Source organism: Nanorana parkeri, unplaced genomic scaffold (assembly GCF_000935625.1).
Source record: "Nanorana parkeri isolate BGI_ZX_2015 unplaced genomic scaffold, ASM93562v1 scaffold74, whole genome shotgun sequence".
NCBI lineage: Eukaryota > Metazoa > Chordata > Amphibia > Anura > Dicroglossidae > Nanorana > Nanorana parkeri.
In genome coordinates this window covers 2,116,481-2,136,848 of record NW_017306342.1, presented here as the reverse complement: position 1 = coordinate 2,136,848, position 20,368 = coordinate 2,116,481, and the positions used below count along the sequence as shown (strand labels likewise).

General features: G+C 39.9%; 1 protein-coding gene across 1 annotated transcript in view; it reads left to right on the top strand.

The window, feature by feature from the left end:
- The window catches only part of GATM (glycine amidinotransferase), a 21,019-nt gene extending 1,206 nt beyond the window's left edge, over positions 1-19,813 (top strand). The window contains exons 2-9 of the mRNA XM_018576704.1: positions 5,267-5,470; positions 11,073-11,268; positions 14,051-14,241; positions 17,556-17,693; positions 18,590-18,754; positions 18,861-18,924; positions 19,207-19,323; positions 19,573-19,813. Coding sequence (XP_018432206.1) covers positions 5,267-5,470; positions 11,073-11,268; positions 14,051-14,241; positions 17,556-17,693; positions 18,590-18,754; positions 18,861-18,924; positions 19,207-19,323; positions 19,573-19,685 — 1,188 coding nt within the window. The 3' untranslated portion in view covers positions 19,686-19,813. The remainder of the gene's footprint in view (positions 1-5,266; positions 5,471-11,072; positions 11,269-14,050; positions 14,242-17,555; positions 17,694-18,589; positions 18,755-18,860; positions 18,925-19,206; positions 19,324-19,572) is intronic.
- Positions 19,814-20,368: the final 555 nt, after the last annotated feature.

The following is a 20,368-nucleotide window of genomic DNA, read 5'->3' as shown; positions in this document are numbered from 1 at the left end:
TAATTAGGTGAAAAGATTTTCTTTAGAACTTGAAATACCCAAGCAAATTGTGAACATTTTAAACTCTATTTCTATATCTATACAAGGGTAGTTTATCACACAACAGCAGCGATTTTGCCAATATTGTGAGATAATCTCTATCTGTGCTCAGTTGGTTTAAAGCTCAACTCCAGCAAACTTTTTTTGTATCAGGCAGAATAACTTTTTTTGCTGCATGTGACACCATTAGAAACATTCCTCACCACTTCCTGTCCAATGTTGTCATCAGGACATGAACAAAAACCTGACAGAGAGGTCATACATTTCACCAGTGCTCCAAAACTGAAAATAAATTCAAATTGTTTGAAGTTATCCTAAATCTGACCATAGGTCTCACATGACAGCTAGGTACATCAATATGATTGCAAGGTTCCTCTTTGGTCGGGTGTTGATATAAAATGGCATGATCTGGCTATCTGGGCATTTACAGTTATGGCTAACGAAGCAGTTCTAAAAATAGGGATGGGCTTCAATCCTACCTGACTGATCATTGCCCCTAGAACATGGCCACGATGCCTACATATTATTGTTGCCAGTCTATGCTCATCTCATGTCTATAGCCAGCTATCATGATTAAAACGTGGCCTTACTGATTAATACATATAACTTTGTGTGTTTGTGTGTGTGTGTGTACGTGTGTGTGTGTACGTGTGTGTGTGTGTGTGTGTACGTGTGTGTGTGTGTGTGTGTGGGGGGTTATGGATGGTCTTAAAATGGCTACAAAGTGTAAAAATATTTACGTCTTTGTGTTATTATGTAACAATGTTAATACAGTTGTAAATATGCTGACAAAGGGGTGTGTACAACATCTAGGGGTTTGAGTTTCCTCATTCAATTTGCACTCATTACATTGAACTGGTTTCTGCATACTGGCCCTTTGTTAGTAAATAACCCCCCCAAGCCACACGATGCAATCTACTTTATTGACTCTCCATGTGGGGTTGTTTCAGGAGTGGCTGAAAGCTCTCCAGCTGTTGCTAAAAATACAGTTCCCAGTGAAGAGGCCATTCTGGAATGCCACCTCCCCCCCAAATTCAGAGCCCAGGCATCAAAACTCACTCTCTACTTTACAGAGCGCTAAGGAAATTTCTTTTTAAATAAAGGCAGGAGCAGAACTACTATCTTATTTCAGCAGTGAGTTAGGCTGTTCTTGCGAATAAAACAGAAAAGTCAATGCACTAGTGTGCTGGGACTTGTAGTTCCACAGATGTGGTAAAAATGAGTCGCTGACCTTTGGGTCAGTTTTACATGATCATATGGTTTTTGCTTCTTTTTGGTTGATATAAAACATATGTATCCAGTAATAGCCCTACAGCTACATGCTTGTAACTGTTTACTTAGCAAAGTGAATGCTCCCATTTCAAAGTGTATGTTCACCTAGCTTAGTAAATAATGTGAAGAAGATGTGTTTACTTCAATCATCTAATCATGTGCAAGCAAAAATCCTGGTTTTCTTTCCCTCGCACATGATTGGGTGTTCAAAGTTCAGAGCAAACACACCTTTTTTTAATTCACGAAGTTTAGTAAACATTCACTTTTTTGGTAAATCAACCCTGATATTTTGTAGCACATCACAGAAATGGACTATAGCCAATCTAGATTAGTATCTTTCCTTATGCCTGGGAATGAGCTTCATGCCACCAGGTGGAAAGCAGTTAGGTTCTCACTGCCTAACTTTGATTTGAACCTTATGGTCCTGTTCACACCACAGCATTGCGCTACAGACATGGTGCCCATGCTTTTAGTGCATGCTATTGCACAATGCAATGCCGCACATTCTAGGTGCGCTAGTGTTTTGCATTGCTATTTTTCTGAATAGCACCCCATTGCACCCCCTGACAGGTGTGCATTGTGCTGCGGTGAAAAAATTAGTGCATGCATTACTTTTTAATCACCACAATGCATGGTATTGTGTTAAGGCACGCTGTGCTCTGCTGCGTTGGGGTGCTATTTAGAATTAATGGTAATGCACCAGGACACTTAGGATACTATGCCGTTAGAGCAACACTATGGTGTGAACGGGGGGCCTATGTGCTCCTAGTGAATGCCATTAGTTTTTATTAGGCTCCCAATGAACTGTACACATTCACCATGTCCTGGGTGATGACAATATTATTTGCATATATCCAGGACTATAGTAATGTGGCTATTATTTATATTATTACATGCTGGTATATTACTGGACTGATCACTGCTGAAATTATTATCACCCAGTTCCCAAAGCAGCCAACAGCACTCAATGTTTTGCAAAACAGTGGCTGAATTAACTTTGAAGTGCAGCAGAGGGCGGGTACAATGCTAGTTTACCATTGGCTATTGCAAATTGAAATAGCCAATAGTAATGTAGCAATGCATTTCAATGGGAAACATTTTTTTTTCTTTTCTATTCTGACATCACTCCGTGAAGAAAAAAAGAAATAGCAGTGTTTCTCTCCTTGGCGGCCGGGAGCAGGAGACTCCCGGGCGCCAGGGAGAGTTAGCTGTTTGGAGATCAGTGTCCCTGGTTAGCAGGTAACCAGGGACGCTGATCTCTCTGCAAGTGGCCGGAGCCAGCCGTAAGATCACGGCAGGCTCCGCCCAGCTGTCAGAAGCAGGCTTTCGGCTTTCAGCATGGCTCAGCCGAGCCGATGCATATGCGCTTGGCTCGACTGAGCTGCTCTGCCACGTTCGAGTATAGTGAATAGCCCGTACAGGACCCCTTCGGTTCTACTGAACCGAAGTGGTCCTGGGGCCGAAGCTAGCCGAAGGATCGGCCGAAGCTACGGCTAGATCCTTCGGCAGCTTCGTGAATAGACCCCTTAGAGGTCAATTTTTACTAAATGTGGGTCAGATGGGTGCTGGATGCAATAAATCCAGCACACTCTATACAGCAATAGAGCATATCCAGCGGGTGCTATAGTGAAAAGTAGGAAGAGGAATCACCAGCACTCAGTAGAATAATCCAACATGTCCTTTTATTGGACATAGACATCACACAATCATAAGAGCCAACGTTTCGAGACTACGCAGGGTCTCTTCATCAGGGCATAAAGACTCTTGACTCTTTATGCCCTGATGAAGAGACCCTGCGTGGTCTCGAAACGTTTCTCAGCAGCCTTAAAACACCATTTTTATTGGTCACAAATAAATGTCCTGTTACCTTTTAGTATGGGGTACTGTTGATTATATATAATCTTGGGTAGATGTGACATGTTTGGGCATGACTTTCGATATTCAGCAAAGGTGGCCATACATTGTAGGATTTTGGTTCAAAATGTTTAGTTTCTGCCACGAACCCTCGTTCAAATATACCTAGACTTCCCCATCAAGCATAGTCAAATGTCGATTTCGGAAATCGTTCGTTAGCCATGCTAACCAACCAATTTTTGACGAACGACGGAAATAATTTCCTTTTGCGCATGTGCTGTGTTCTTGCTGTGATTTTTGACGAACGAAAACCCCACCGATTTGCGTTCGATCAGAGAAAATATTTCTAACCTGACCGATTGAAGAATTTCAATCACAATATCAAAAACGAAAGTCGGTGATGTACCATCAAGTGTTTGATTTTCGTTCAAAAGATCATTCATGTACGATTTCCAAATGAAAATCATTCAATGTATGGGCAACTTTAGTCATTTTATTTGGCCAGCAGTTAAATTGGGGCACAAAAATTGGTTTTGCACAGGATCCCTTATTGTGCGCCACTGGCTGAAACTGCTGGAAGTGCTTACATATCCTTAAATATTAATGTTGCCTGTAATTGTAAAATTATTCTGTATAACTATTCTGCTAATCATATGGAGGAGGAATTATTTTTATAGCTTATAGAACCAGACTGCTGATTTTGCAAATCCAGCCTACATAGAAGGGGTTAAACAAACAATTGTGCAAACCATACCAGCTTTTCAAGCCAGGCAAGCTATAGGAAGTGCTCTGTCCATAGGAAGACCACATGCTCAGCTCAGAGGTGCCTGATAAGATAGGAGCTGTAATCTTGTTTACAGCAGCTGCTACATGGTTTACTTTGACCACTGCTTCTCCAAGAGCACAGTGTAACTCTTTGGAGTGGTTGATAACATATGTCACATGTGTACGTGCAGCGTGGCATGACTGACTTACTACAAGGCCATTAATCTCAGCACAGACAACAGGCCCTTATTGCAAGAGCGTGCATTCCAGCCATACTGTACGGCATGTAAGCTGCACTGTCCCCAGCCACCACTAGGAGGATGCATGCTAACACATCCACATTTCTACCAACACATTTATGAATTTATTATATATATATATATATATCTCTCTGTATAGACCAGTTTGTAAGGTACTGTAAATGCCTGGGTGGGTGTATCCATACACATCCAAAGTAGAGGTACTCACCAGTCATGCAGCAGTGATAAGTCAAAGCCTCAACATTTTATTGTCAATGGTCTATTGTCAATCTCTGCTGCAAGATCCGTGAGTTCCCCTATACCTACTTTGTACAGAGAAAGAGAGAGTGAGAGAGAGAGCGCAAGATGCGCATAAATAACTATATTGGATTTAACTTACTAATGGACTTACTAATCTTTGCACATGATGGGTATTCAAAGTAGCCCCATTTGTATCTTATTTACTAGCATATTAACTTTCGCTTTACATAGTGAACCTTCACGTTGTTAAGTCAACCACCTCTACTCCTTTAGGACTCATGCACACAGGTGTATTAAAATTCCCATCCATGCTTAATCTATCTTCCAGAAGCTGGTAGAAAAATCCAGCGTATAAAGTGCTCACATAATGCATAATCACTCGCGTTGCGTTTTTCACACATATGGCATTCGGAGGCATATGTGTGTAAACTAATTCTATTGGCTAGAATATTCATCTATTCTAGGCCCTAGAATTAATTTGTGATCATAAACGCACATTTGCATCTATTTATGAACATTTGCACATAAATTATGCTAGTAAGCTCCTCTCAAAACACTGCATTTTTTTCTATGCCCCTAAACGTTGCTCTAAAAGTCGGAACTGAATGCCAGAATGCGCTTGAACATATTGGATGAAATAGAACTGCGATCAGAGACATAAAAAAATGAAAAATGCCTTTAAAAGCCTTTTTACTTTTGCGCTTAAGGCCTTAGTAAATGTATGTGTGTGTGTATATATCTCTATCTAAAACCTTTTTTCTCCTTATATTATATTCAGTACAAAAAAAACAATTTGGGAGTGCTTTGCCTTTATTAGGGTTCTCTTGTCATTTCAGCTGAGCAAGGGCTTCGTCGGATGGGTGCAGCGAACTTTCCAGAGCACCCAGGCAGCTGCGGCTGCCCAGAAAGCCTGCACTGCTGACGAAACCGTCCCCCAAGACTCTCCTGTCTGCTCTTACAATGAGTGGGACCCCCTGGAGGAAGTCATTGTGGGGAGACCAGAAAATGCAAGTGTTCCTCCATTCACAGTGGAAGTCAAGGTAAGCTGCTCATTTATTTGATGTCTGTTTACACAGGAATTGAAGGTAAGGCTCTAATTTATGCCAGGCTCTGCCAAACAAACACAGACAACTGTTGCCTCTACTTTCTCACAATACACGCATTAACCTCGGTTGAAACAACACATTTTCCCAAAAGGCTGCAATGCTGCCAAGAGTAATGTGTGCACAGGTGTGAGCGTGAGGATCTCAGAGCTTCCCAGCTACAGTGCCATCCAGTGTTCCTACTAATATCAATACAATATTGCAAATATGGTCTGTGGATAGAATATGAATACTTAATAGAATGTGGCGTGTGGATGTTTCCACAGTGGGGGGACAATCACTGATGGCTCCTATTTTCAGCTCATGCTTTTCTTAGGCACACTTTAAACACAAGAGTGGTTTACCCTCCTGTGGGCACATTCACATTGGCACTGCAGTTTTTTGGCAGAGCAACCTTTTTTTATTATATGACTGTAGTACACTTAAATTTGTAAAAAAAAATAAAAATATTGGTTCATTTTGTAACTTCTTTTTTTTTTTTAAAAGCAAGGTATTGAAAGTAACATTATGAACGGTACATACATGATACACAATTTAACATATTTATATACAACACTTGTGATTTACTGATTTCCACATTCAGTGCAATTGAAGATCTCCAACCATTTGTGAATATTTACAACACAAACAATCAAACATTTTAAGAGAATGTATAATGTTTTCAGATATATTTTATTTATTAAGGTCAGGACTAAAATGTTTTTCTCTTTGTAGGGAGATAAATGTAAAATATTGCATATGGATTTTTCAGATTTCACAGTACAACCAGCAGGGGGCATACTTTGCCTTTTTACCAAGCTCAGTTCTGCTATGCTGTGAATAGCCTGAATAGCCTAAAGCAGAACCAGGGAAAATTATTATTAGCCCTTGCAGTGCCCCCCGCCCACTGCAAGGGTTAACTGCTCATGAACACGTCTAACCTAACCCCTCTCCTACCTCTCTTCTAGCAAACAAGCGGCTCATAAACATAAACAGAGAACAATTACAAAATGCAGTGCTGGGCTATCTTATTGGAAAAGCCCAATTTTCAAGGTGCCATGGAAGCACCTTACATAAATTCATCTTGCAGTGTCTCCGCCTCACCCTGCAGGGATAAGTTGCTTGTTTTGTCTAGGAGGATTGAAATGAGCACAATACTTACCTTATTCCTTGCTCCCCTGGTGGCTGGTGTGATTCTTTGCTTTCTCCCGGTATATGGGAGGACTGCTGGTACAGCATTGTACATGATGATATCAGAGGGACTGTACCTGGAGGAGCAGCATAAAGAAGCAGTTTCTGAGGAATGGTTGTACAGCTGGAAGGAAGCCTGCAGGTATAAGGCACAAGGTAAGTATTTCTGCCTTTTCCAATCCCCCTGGACAAAATTGCAATTAACTGTTGCAGTGTGGTGGGGTCCCACTGCAAGATACACTTTTGAAGATGGCCAGCTTTCAGCTTTAAGTGTTTATTTATAAAATACAGTTTATATACAATTCAAACAGTTATAAGAATATATCACTGAAAGCCTATCTCCAGGGGAAAAAAACCTCCCCTTGCAGTGGGGCTACTCCAGCACTGCAAGGGTTAACTGCTCTTTCATGCCTAGGGGTATTGTATAAAGGACTTTTACTTACCTGACCCCCTCTTACCTGGCAGTCGGTGCTCACCTCCCTGCCCTCTGCTCCAGCATGTGGATTGTCACCATCCTCCTGTATAATGCAAGGCTATGGGCCCTGCATTGTACGTGATGATGTCAGCAGGCCTTCAACCAGCCAAAAGCAGGGCGAGAGGTTGCAGCCTGTGGGAGCGGGGTTCAGGTAAGAAAATGCCCATTACACATGTTACTCAGACAATAACAAGCAGTTAACCCTTGCAGTGCAGGGATAGACCCATTGAAAGGGGAGTTTTCCCCACAGAGATAAGCTTTAATAAACATGTACGTGGAAAGAAAATGTAAAATAAAACTTACCATGGAAGCATTATAGTCGCCTTCTAAAGCATGGCTTTTTCATGTTCTACTTATGTTGTTAGGGCCATACTTTGCCGGAATGTTTGTTGTGTCATTAAATTAATAACATATTTATTCATTCTTTCTGTTAGCTAGCACACATGGTATATTTATGAGAATAGGGGGACTATAACAGCGGTGTTACATACTTGTGTTAATGACTAAATAGACACTATTTGATTCTACTAGAAATACGTGGACATGGGAAGAATGTGAGAAATATCACATGAGAAGCATGGGGCAGCTGGGGCTCTTGTTTGGCTGCAGAGCTCATCACTTAGAGACAGGAACAGCAGACTGTACAAGACATGTTCCCAGGGGAATCTTCCCTTCTGAATACATTGTGGTTTGTGAATGTTGAAAGAAATGTAATGTACTATAAAAACATGTGCAAAAAGGCCTACAGAGCTGCCTTCACTTGCTTCTTGTATTAGGGTGTAACTCAGGGGCGTAACTAGAAATCACAAGGCCCCATAGAAAAATGTTGTATCCCCCCCCCAAAAAAAAAAATGCCACTGAACAACACATTGCTACAGTCATGCCTGATCTACAGCATATATTATATATGACATGATTACATGCAATTAGAATCAAATCACTATCCCTGGATGCACGATCGATGCACACAAGGATAGTAATTGATTCCTAACTACATGTAATTATATCAAATACCATTACATGCAGTGTGCAAGCGTTTACATGCAGTGGCTGTCACCTGATCATTAACGTAAATGGGTGACAGCTGCTGCTTGTAAACGCTAGATTAGGGATTCTTGCTGCAGGAAAACGAAAGTTCTTGACGCAGGAATCCTTAATTACACCTAAACTTACAAGTGTTAATGGGGTCTTATACACAGGGCCACCGTTAGAAATCATGGGGCCCCATACAGACTACATGGCTAGCCCCCCCCACCCCCTACTAATAGCATGCTGGTACTTGTGGTCCCCCCACAGTCTAGTCTCACTCTATTATATATTTATATAGCTCAGAGAACACTGAGCCAGTCACATTAGTTTCTGTACAGAGGAGCTTACACTCTAATGCAGACTGGCATTGATGGGGCTCCTCCTCCCCCACCTCCTCCGCAGTCACCCGCACAACCCCTGGTGATCCAGGGGTTGATTAGTAAGGTCTGGTGCAGACCTTACTAATCAATCCTTTCGGCCAGAGCTCAGAACTGTCAGAGCTCCGGCTGAAAGGAGCCAGTGAGTGCCGGAGCTGACAGGAGCAACTATGAAGTCTGCATCTGACAGAGATTCAGGCCTTGTAGCTGTGGGCCAGATGGTACTGGTTCACAGGATAAAATTGGCCCGCGGGCCGGTACTAGGAACCCATTGAAGAGCCTTCCTTCCTGCTGCTTTCCAGGCCCCCCTCTGCCCCAGACCAAATAGTGGCCGCTACGGCAGTAGTTCTGCCACTGGTGTAACTAGACAGGGTGCAACCACCCCAACAGCCATGAGGGGCCCAGCATGACTGGCCTATGTATTTACCCTTACCATTATATCTGTCTTTTCAAGAAGAAGGCTTTCTACATGTAATAACCAGATGTGGACATTGCAGCTTACTTTTGTATTTTTGTTGTTTTTAGGGAAATACACATACTTCATTTTCCTTAAAGGAAAACTATAAAGGTTTAAGGTCAATTGTATTTTTTTTTTTTTACATTAATACATATTTAAAAATTATATTTTATATCTGCCTTTAATTTGAGTATACAATCTTTGTTTTACCAAAAAAAACAAAGGGTTACCAGAGCACTATAGGTTATCTAAAGACATGGCACATTTTGTGTGTGCGAACTTTACTTGTGCTATTGTGCTCTGTAAATAACCGACTTTGTTAAAGCAATACTCCGGGCAAAATAAATATTAACCCTTGCAGTGGGGCTACCCCCACACTGCAAGGGTTAAGTGCTTGCTATTTTTAGGGAGCTAAAATAACTTATACTCACCGAACTGCGATACTGGCTTGCTTTTACAATGCTCCCTCCAGCCTGTCTCCTTCTCCGATCCAACGATGTTATGTCCCTCACGTCCCATACCTTGTCTGCTGGAGCGGAGGGGGAGCTGAAAGGACCAGTCTAAGAGCAAGCCAGGATCATGGTTCGGGTGAGTATAACTTTTTTTTATTTTAGCACCCTAGACAAAATGAGCACTTACCCTTGCAATGCAGGGGTAGCCCCATTGCAAGGGTTAAGATTTTATTTAAACTAGAAAAAAGTGGTACATGCATGAATCCATAACCAGCCTCTATAGCAGGGAGCACACCGGGAAGGCCCACAACAATACAAAACACAAAACACAAGGGCTACTTGTTTGGTTGCAGGCTGGCTGGCGGGTTGAGGCTGGGGAATTTTTGTGTTTTGTATTGTTGTGGGCCTTCCCGGTGTGCTCCCTGCTATAGAGGCTGCTTATGGATTCATGCATGTACCACTTTTTTCTAGTTTGACTATTTTTGGTTTGGGGGATGCACTGGGGTCCCAGCGTGCATTTTTGGTTGCTGGGCCCCCCGTGCGTCCCTGCACCTTATTAGGAGGAGTAGGCTACCTCCAGGTACACCTGCATGCAATCTATCGACTTCATTAATATGCTCACACTTGGAGACTCGGATACACAGAGTTAGGACCACACTTTGCAGAGGTGCCTTGGCGCGTCAGTGTGGCTTCTACATATTTTTGCCCAAAAGTCTGTGCAACTAAAACCTCTGATTTTAACGCATACTGTTGACAGGGCTACTTGTTTGGTTGCAGGCTGGCTTAAGATTTTATTTGCCTGGAATTCTGCTTTAAAGCTGGTGCTAAGGAGACAAAGGAAAACAAGTGAAAAGGAGCCCAGAGGTCCACCTGTTGGCTGCCTAGAAAACTACAGAATATTCATATGCAATATTTTATACTTGCCTGATTAATAAACGAATAATTATTTTATTTTGCCCTAACCATAATAAATAAAGTGCATACAAACTATACACTTCCTTAAGAAGAAGTAAATCTACCCAACTTTAGCAATTCATTAACAGAGGCAGACAGGCGGCATTCATTGATAGGCTTTCTTTTTAATAAATGCGTGATTAAAGCCACACATTGCTGTTCAGAATGAAACAGTGGCAGTAAATGTATCAATAGCTCATGATGGGACAATTAAAAACTCGGCTTTATGGCAGCCTTTTAAAAAGCCAGCCAGGGAAGAGTAAGGGTTAAAAGCATAGTCGTCATAGTCGTTAACAGAGAAATGCAATAGTGACAGCGCTGGTCTGGCAAAGCCATTAACTAGCGTCAGGAGGCAGCTGTCCGTGACATCTAGTGTTGCATCTGTTTCTTAAAATATTTTTGCCAGAGAGTAAAAGAGAAGCTGAAATGACTGTATTATATAACATAGGCTGAGAAGTCAGAGATGTAGATGAGGGTGACAGATGTCAGTTGATAGACAAATTACAATGTTCTAAAGTGACATATCGCATTACCAGACTTTTTGCGGTAGTTCCATGAGAAAATGGCTTGAACATTATTTTTAAAGCAATTGCATAAAATGTGCATTTCTCTTTGTCCATATTAGGCCAACACATATGAAAAGTACTGGCCTTTCTATCAGAAATATGGAGGAGCGAGCTTTCCTCACGAACACGTGAAGAAAGCTGTACAGGAAATGGAGGAAATGTGCAATATTTTACGACATGAAGGCGTTATTGTCCAAAGACCTGAAGTAATTGATTGGTCAGTTCAGTATAAAACACCTGACTTCGAATCTACAGGTAAGCTACTTTTCTGCACTCGGCTTTCTCAATAAATGAAATGAACTTTAACCTCCCTGGCGGTATGATTTTTTCCTTTTTTCGTGTCATTTTTCGTTCTATTTTTTTTTTCAAATTTTTTCGGTTTTGTTGGGGTTCCGCCCCCCTGCAATGCGTACGCCTGCAAGGGACGGAACCTGGAAGACGGATGCCGGCATCGGCCGGAGAACACAGCGCTCGCTGCTCGAGGGACAAGGTAACTAAATGCTATGCGTCATTCCCGAGTGTAGATCAGGGTTACCGCATATGGTATGGAAAAGTAACCCCGAGCTACACTCAGGAATACCGCCAGGGAGGTTAAAGTGACGCTAAACTCAAGGATTAAATCTTAAAAACGCATTCAAGTACCTTTTTTTTTTTAATTGTTTTTATTAGATTTTTCATATAAACAACAGTACAAAATACACAGTAATCACCTGAGTTCCAACACTCAGGGGCACATCTTACAACATTGGTCCAACAACACCACATATCATACCCTCTCGCATTCAAGTACCTTAACTATGAACAAAAATTTATCTTTTTTGTGTATCACCCAGCTGTAGATCCTCAAATCATCTCTGAATTGGTGCTGACACTGTCCTTCCTTCTGGAGGGGGGATATTTTTGTTTCCCATGGTTCCTGTGTGTGTTGTAAAGTAGTCACCGCTCCAAGCTCACTCCTGTGATGAACTACAATCTCACGTTTAGTTTACTAATTTATACTGAAGTTGTAGTCTATCATGGAAGAGAGCTTGGAGTGTTGACTACTTTACAACACACAGGGACCATGGGGAACAAAAGTAGCCACCCTCCAGAAGGAAGGACAGCGTCAGCATAAATTCAGAGATAAATTGAGGATCTATAGCTGAGTGATACACAAACAAGATATATTTTGTTGATAGTTGAGGTACTTGAATGCATTTTTAAAATTTGATTCCTGAGTTTAGTGTCACTTTAAGGCACCATTCACAAGAACGTGCAAATCTGTACGACATACACACCCTTGCAGAGACCTGCTCCTGGGAGGGACATATGCACCGTGCAAATGTGTGCAGCTATCTGTACATCCCTATGGGAGGGTGCAGCTGCATGCAGGTACACGCGGACCTGAATGTGCACATCAGTGCAGGTCCAGGTGCCTGCACTTGGATGCAGACAGTCGGCACCTGCAATTAATTTCAATTATTTCTCACTTTTGGTCAGTAACTATACCACTAAAAATGCTTTAGTAAAGAACAAGTCACACTGAAGAAAGACTCATCTACTCTCCTATTGCCCTCATATATTAGATTAAGAACATCCATCGGGGTATTTGTTACTTTGCCCTCCTTGTAGATCACGCATACTTATGAGCACAGTCATCAACCTAAGTTTGCAGAAAAAAAGTTTTAGTACTGTGCTTATTCCAGTGTTAAATCTTGGGGTTAACAGTACCCCCCATACACAGAGTATGCAGTAGATTAAACTGTCACAATTTAATGAATGACCTGCTTTGGACTTTGCTATGTGTTATACGCAGCTAACTCAGAAGAGGTCAGCTTTGTTCAAATAAAAGTGACTAATCTTTTTCTCTAGCATGGGAAAATCGCAGGAGGCTGATAAGTCTTTGTATAAAGTCCCTCATGCTGCAATACTCTGGTAAAAAAAAAAAAAGAAAAAAGTTTGTACCGGTAACTTTCACTTTTTAATCAGGTTAAATGTTATAAGCTGGCCTTCTATTATTTTGTTTTGAAGCATGCCAGTCATTAGCATAGGCAAGCCCCAGAGCATAGTGGTCATATCTTGTTGAGGGGCACTTGTCTTTCCACAGGCAAGCAGATGAAAAGGACATTCATTAAACAATCCACTCCGAGCTCATGAGTAGAAGCTTTGTTGCTGGGATTCTCATGCCAGTGTGTGTGTTGTCATGACAGCAAATGGCTTTCAACCATAATAACCAGTTCCACAATATGCGTGGGCTTGCACTAACCATTGAGGGAATGTCTGCTCCCTGACGTAACATATATGGGACAGATTAACCACTCCTCTGCCAGGTGATGGGCTACATCATCAACCATCCTGGAGTGCTAATGGTATTGCTGTATTACCGTAATGACTATCTGTGTGTGTTTTTACTGAACAACATTATATCATCTAACTAAAGCTGAAAGAATAGTAGAAATGTGTGACCACTTAAGGAAACAGTCAACATAAAAAAACAGTTCACAAATGCTAGGTGACCCAAACACTAGCAAAATGGAATTATTCTAGTGGTTCAGGAGGTGACATCACTTTTTAAAGCTTTGAAGTGCTTCCATTCTGTTTATCATCTCAAACACTTATATAGCCACCAATGGTTGAAAACATTTTTTTTTTTTAATTTATTTGTTTATTTTTTTACTTTTTTATCCCTTTTTTTTTTCTTTTTTGATTTTCAAATTTTTTCACTTGGTCTTTCTATCAAAAAGGGGATAACAAGCCCCTGTGTGACAGCATTTGGAGGTGACAAGTTCTCTTTATGGAGATATGTTTCCCCTGCTCTCCAATACAGGTGACCGAGCCTAGGATTGTGCTTGATTGTCTGTTGACCTGGCACTTCAGCCAGGTTTGTGACAGCTCTGAAGTGCTAAATGCACAGCGCTTCCTGCTTCATTGATCACAGAGCAGATCAGGGTGGATGTGCATGTTGTGTGAAGAGAAGATCACTGAGTGAAAAAAAGGTTGCTCTATACATGCCCAGACTAGAAAAATGATAATAAGCCATGATTTTGTTCTATTGCAGGTCTGTATGCTGCTATGCCTAGAGACATCCTGCTGGTTGTTGGTAACGAGATCATTGAAGCTCCTATGGCATGGAGGTCCCGATTCTTTGAATACAGGGCCTACCGTCCCTTAATTAAGGATTATTTCCGTCGTGGGGCGAAATGGACCACAGCACCTAAACCAACAATGGCTGATGAGCTCTATGACCAGGTAAACTCTCCTCCGGTACATTTTTCATGTATATGTTCTTTTATATTGCAATATAAAAACAAATAGAAAATGTCCTTATTCAGTTAATTAAAGAGCATTGCAAAAATATTCAGAGTATAAATTAGAAATTGATGTTTCGGAAAGCAAAAGCTAGTGATGTATTGTATTAGCCAGGAATAGATACATAGGAGGAAAAGGGAAAGTATTGTCAAAGTGATACCTTTTAGTGGCTAAGCTAATAATTCAGAAATATGCATTATAAATTATTTTCTTTTTCCAGGCCTTTAAAATATATAGCAACATAACATTCAGAAAATCAGAAAAAGTAGCTATACTCTTTCGACAAAAGGGCGAGTCTATGCAAAGCTGATAAATCACTACTGGGAGGAAGCTACAAGTCAAGTCCTCTGCTATATTCTTAGATCTGTCTGGGTTATCAGCAATGAACTCTTCTTCCTTAACTTCTTGAAAGTTCACCATCATTACCCATACCAGAAAAAACATATTGTTTCTTTGGGGTGCAATGATGGCCTGATACTGCTAATTCTTAAGCAATCCCTATGGAAAATCCAGCCGAGAAAGTGTAACTACATGCTATAATTTGGCCTGGAATCATTTATGTTCTTAATGGCCCCAGCAAATAGAAGGTGGAGTCTGCGTAATCTCGCCATTGGAGTATAGATTAGATATAAGAAGTCTGTGGGTGCTTCAAGCAGTTTACATCTACCCAGTACTATATTACCAGCTCCTACTGGACTTAACCTTTATATAAAACTAAGAATAAGCATAGGTGAGAACAAGATCTATTTCTAACAGATAACTTGGCAGACGAGATTTATATTTTCACTATTTTATTTTACATTGTGCTAAGATTTTAGACATAGAAAGGGCTAACATGCTACATTTTCCAGCTTTTACTCCTCTATTGGCACTATCTCTCATGTATCCTTGGTGGCAGGACTGCAAAAAGGGGAGGGAGAAAAGGAGAGGAGATGCTGGCAGTGTGCAGCTCTCTGCACTCCCCAACCACCAGAGGGTACTGAAGAGCACAAGCCGCGGCTTCTTGCGGGGCCCTGGCTCCTCTCTGCAGCATGATGGCAGGTGTGTTTTGTGTCTGCTGGTATACTGTGTGTCCTGTGCAACCTGTGTCTATGCCACATGTGTTGTGTATGTCTGAGTGCAAACATAGTCCATACAGCGTTATTATTTAATCTGATCTCATGAAGTCAAATTTGTGTGTAAGCATATCTTTTTAAAACAAGTTAAACTAATGCATACTGGAGTAAGGTCTATATCCTTTGCCAAAGAAGGTTCATTTTATTAATGGCTGACCAGCAGAAAATATACTGGAAATTAAAATATTTTAATTAGTGCTGTATTAATACAGTCTATACTATAGTGCAGAATGAAAGAGATACTTGATTAGTAACATTTATAGATACTTTGTGCAAAGATCTCTCAGTTGTGCTGAACTCATGGAATGATCTCTGTTATAACACATTATTATGAGAAGAGCAATTTACAACAGCAGTGCCAAATGGCACAGTGCAAACGAAACAATGGTAATTTACATATAATCTGTTGATTATGACTATTCGCCATTATAAAGTTCAAATAGCATGTAAGCTATGCAGCGACTAGAAACAATCCTACTATAAATCATTTATTCCTATTCTCACACATATTATGATCACACAGTGTAGTGCAGTTCACATATTTGCATTAAAAAAAAAATATTTTTAGATCTGTGCACTATTTGAATCAACTCCACTGCATAACACAGTCTGATATTTTTTAGTGTCCCAGACATTCCCAAAAAAATCTGCTTACTATGTTAGTTTACTGTCTACAAGAAAACAATAGTAGGAGGTGACATCACTTATGGCATCCATCTCGGAGTCCCTAAGTGACTCACAGCTTGACTGAAGCTTGCATAGCCATTAGGATTCTATTCTAGTGTAACACTAAAATAATTTGAATGCAAGAAATAGGTTCAGCCGTGGTTGTAACACAAAATAGAGAATTATAGCACAATTTTTTTATATAAAATAAAAAACGTTTTGACAAATATTAAGTAGTTAAAAAAGCAAATTTATTGTCAAACCTAGCCTGTCTAATATGATTAGACAACAGTCTAAAATACAGACTGAAGTGAGCAATGCAGGAAACAATTTTCCATCCCACCCTTCATCTTATGAGCGACATCCTGTTATATACAGTACAGGAACACTACTGTACCTGTCTTTTCTCCAACAGAGGGCGCTATGGTGCAATTTAGTGTAATCCATAACCTATCATTAACACAGTACACATGACCTCAACTGCTAGGTTTAATCACCATCTAGGTCATTTATTATTTCTGAGGTCCTGAGATGAAAATATTTTTTTTACGTGATCTATAATATGACCTTAATACCTGAAAAAATAGCAGATAGAAGACATCTACTTTATGGTCATTAATTTACAGTACACCAATATGTATTTCAGAACTCTTAAGATATATAACGTATTGAATTTTTCACATTTTAAGCTTTTAAACTGGTTGTAGTAATATAGCATAACCCTAATGCAAACCCTAATCTAAAAAAAACAAAAAAACCCATGTATTGCAATACTCTAGGTCATTCCTAAACTGGAAATGTAGGAATCCTCTATCAGTTTGGTTGATTCAGTGATGGGTGCAGGAACAGACATAATATAGCTTTTACATACTCCCAATGGTATTTAAGCAGAACACCGGGCACATATTTTATCAACCCTTGCAGTACAGGGGTAGTCGCTCGTTTTTAGGGGGCAACTGTTAATTTTTGCCTAGATTAAGAAAAAAAAAAGTTATACTCACTCTCCGAGGATCAGGTGAGTATCATTTTTTTTTAACCAAGACAAAAATTAGCAGGTAGCCCTTGTGCTGTAGCCCCACTGCAAGGGTTAATAAAATGTGTGCCCGGAGTTCTGCTTTAACACAGACACAAAATAATTCTGGTTCAGCTCATTTTAATGTTGTCAACCTTTCCAGGTTTACAAACATAGTTAAACATATAGTTAATATGTCATACTTACAAATCTAAGCAGCTCTGCTATAATATACATTTTGTTTAGTGTTTGTTTGTGTTTTCCTTTGCTTGGTGTACCTGGCTGTGGAAAACATGTAATACATCTGAACACCTCTGACACTTATGGACTGAGTGGATTATTGTGTGTATATCAGATATTGCATGTGATGGATGGACACAGCATGGGAAATGCTGGAAAGATCAGGAACTGCACTCATAGCAAAGGTTGGATATTGACTTCTCTTAATGTCTGCTTTTCAGGAATATCCTATTCGCACTGTTGAAGACCGACACAAGCTGGCTGCTCAAGGGAAATTTGTTACTACAGAACATGAGCCCTGTTTTGATGCTGCTGACTTCATGAGAGCCGGGAGAGACATCTTTGCACAGAGAAGCCAGGTACTTTGGCTCTGACTGTCATCCATTATGCTTTCTGTTTTATTGCCTTTTATTTTACTGCCTTCAGCATGCTGACATTATTACGGGTGCAATGGCTTCTGAAGAGCACTGCTGGATCCAGTGCATTTTATTCAGCCTCTACTTAGCAGCAAGATTGGCAAACCATTTTGCAAAATAGGCGCCCACCACTGTGAGAATGCATGAACAGTGGCTGCAGCTGATTTACTGATCAGCCGGCTGCTTCGACAAATCCAAATCAATAATCAACTCCAGCAGGGCCACCCACTATAAAAATGTTGGACAATTCCTGTGAATTGGATACAATTCTATATAGTCAGCCTAAGAAAGTGAGACAGTGCTGGGTATTGTGGGTTTTTTGTAAAACAACCCACCATACAATCATACAGTATAATGCCTGTATCTTTTCTTTTTCCAATAACAATTTTCTGCAAATAATAAAAAAGAATTAAAAAAATATCACTTTTCAAAGCTTGTAAACTTAAAAAAGACATTTTATTCAACACTGACCACAAACCATTATAGTTACTTAATTAGTTAATAATACACCTAATCTATGCTGGTTCCATGGCTAAATTGAATAATTCAGTCCCTCACAAGTACTTCATCTACAGACCCTCCAAAATGAATGTGTACCAGTATTAAAGGGGTTAGCTAGCATTCCCATAAGGGTGGACTTGGCAACATTCCTTGAGACCCAGGACCCAGAACTAAAGATTAAAAAACATTGTTGCCCCTTGAAATGTTTTTTAATGGTGACTATACACAGAAAAAAAGACATAAAATTGTAAAATGTTACTTTGTTAATTTATTTTACGTTTTATTTATTGCTCTGCACTTTATCTATGTGATTAAATCAATTTCCAATTTATTACTAGGTAACAAATTACCTGGGGATTGAATGGATGCGCAGACATCTGGCTCCAGAGTACAAGGTGCATGTTATCTCATTTAAGGACCCTAATCCTATGCATATTGATGCCACTTTCAATATTATTGGACCAGGCCTTGTACTTTCTAACCCAGATCGTCCCTGCCATCAGGTAGGTAAAAGACAGTAGGTTAGGCCACACATTTGAAAGTGCATGCACATATTTGTTTCCTTCAATAGTACACATGCTGAAATATGTTTCCTGTCTCTGTGATCAGATCGAATTGTTCAAGAAAGCTGGCTGGACTGTTGTCACACCCCCCACTCCACTCATCCCAGATGGTAGGTATTGACTTTGTATTAATGCATACGCTCATATCATAATTTGCCATTATATTTAAATGCAAATACCAGAGAAAACATGTTTTGGGGTTTTTGACACATTGGCTGAAACAAGACCTTTGTATCAGACAGCCATTGAAGAAGATGGTAGGTGTATCTGCTGTAACAAATTACTCAAACAGATGCTTTGTTTAGAAAAAACATTTACATGCCTTGCAAGTAAGAAGAACATCTTCATAAATTATACTAAAACATCATTTAATGCTCTCTTATTTTATTTAGCTCATCCTCTGTGGATGTCCTCAAAATGGCTATCAATGAATGTCCTAATGTTGGATGAAAAACGTGTAATGGTGGATGCCAATGAAACTTCCATTCAGAAGATGTTTGAGAAGTTGGGTAAGTGTCTGCTGATACTGGCATTTTACATTAAATTTACACACCACTGCTGTCATTTCAATTCAGTTACAAGTTGAGCTAAAAAAGACCCAAGTATCATTCTATGCTGCCTTCCATTAGGTGTTAGCATTTGCCTTTTCATGATAATCAGTTTTAAAATTATGTATATTAGCATCATGCACTGTTTGAATATGTTCCCTTATGATGCATTCAGTTAATAATAACTATAACTTTTGTTTAAATTGGCAGGTATCTCCACTGTTAAAGTGAGTATTCGCCATGCGAATTCCTTAGGAGGTGGTTTCCATTGCTGGACCTGTGATGTTCGTCGCCGTGGAACCCTGCAGTCCTATTTCAGCTAAGAAGCTGGAAACTAGCAGTAAAAAAGCTTTTAAACATCTCAATAGATAAACAAAGCAAATATCAATACGTAGCTTTCTTAGCCTGCTTCCAATTACAAGCCTATCTGGTGTAGAAGGGTTTAAACCTAATTATTTTGCTCTCTAAAATTAGACTTAAGACCTAAAAATGTAGAGTAAAACTTTTGTTGTTCTAAAGAGTTTCAACATTTAGAATGTTAAATTAGCATCAAAGAACCATCCAAAAATGTCCAGGATTGCAAGGTGACAACATCGGTGCTCTCAGGTATGTCTGTCTACCTGTCTACCTCTGTCTTGTCATAAAAGGCAGCTTTAAATGTACCATGTGATTTCCATTTCTTTTTTATGACATAACGATGTATTGGTTACACTTTCACAATAGTTATATGAATGACAATTGAAACAATGACCCCAGATTATTGATAATAGTTTAGTATGTTTGCAAAGAAGTTTATATTTTTACCAGAACTATGCTTAGAGTTTCTTTCTCATAAAACAGTTCAAAACATTTTTTATATTACCATTTTATAAGAAGCACAGAATAAACTGTGCATTTTAAAGTTGTTCTAAATGAGCGTGTGATCCCACTTTTCAGTACTGAATTGGCATGCACAGTTAAACAGGTATTAAGAGGAATGTATAGTCCTCTTAATATTTCTTAGATA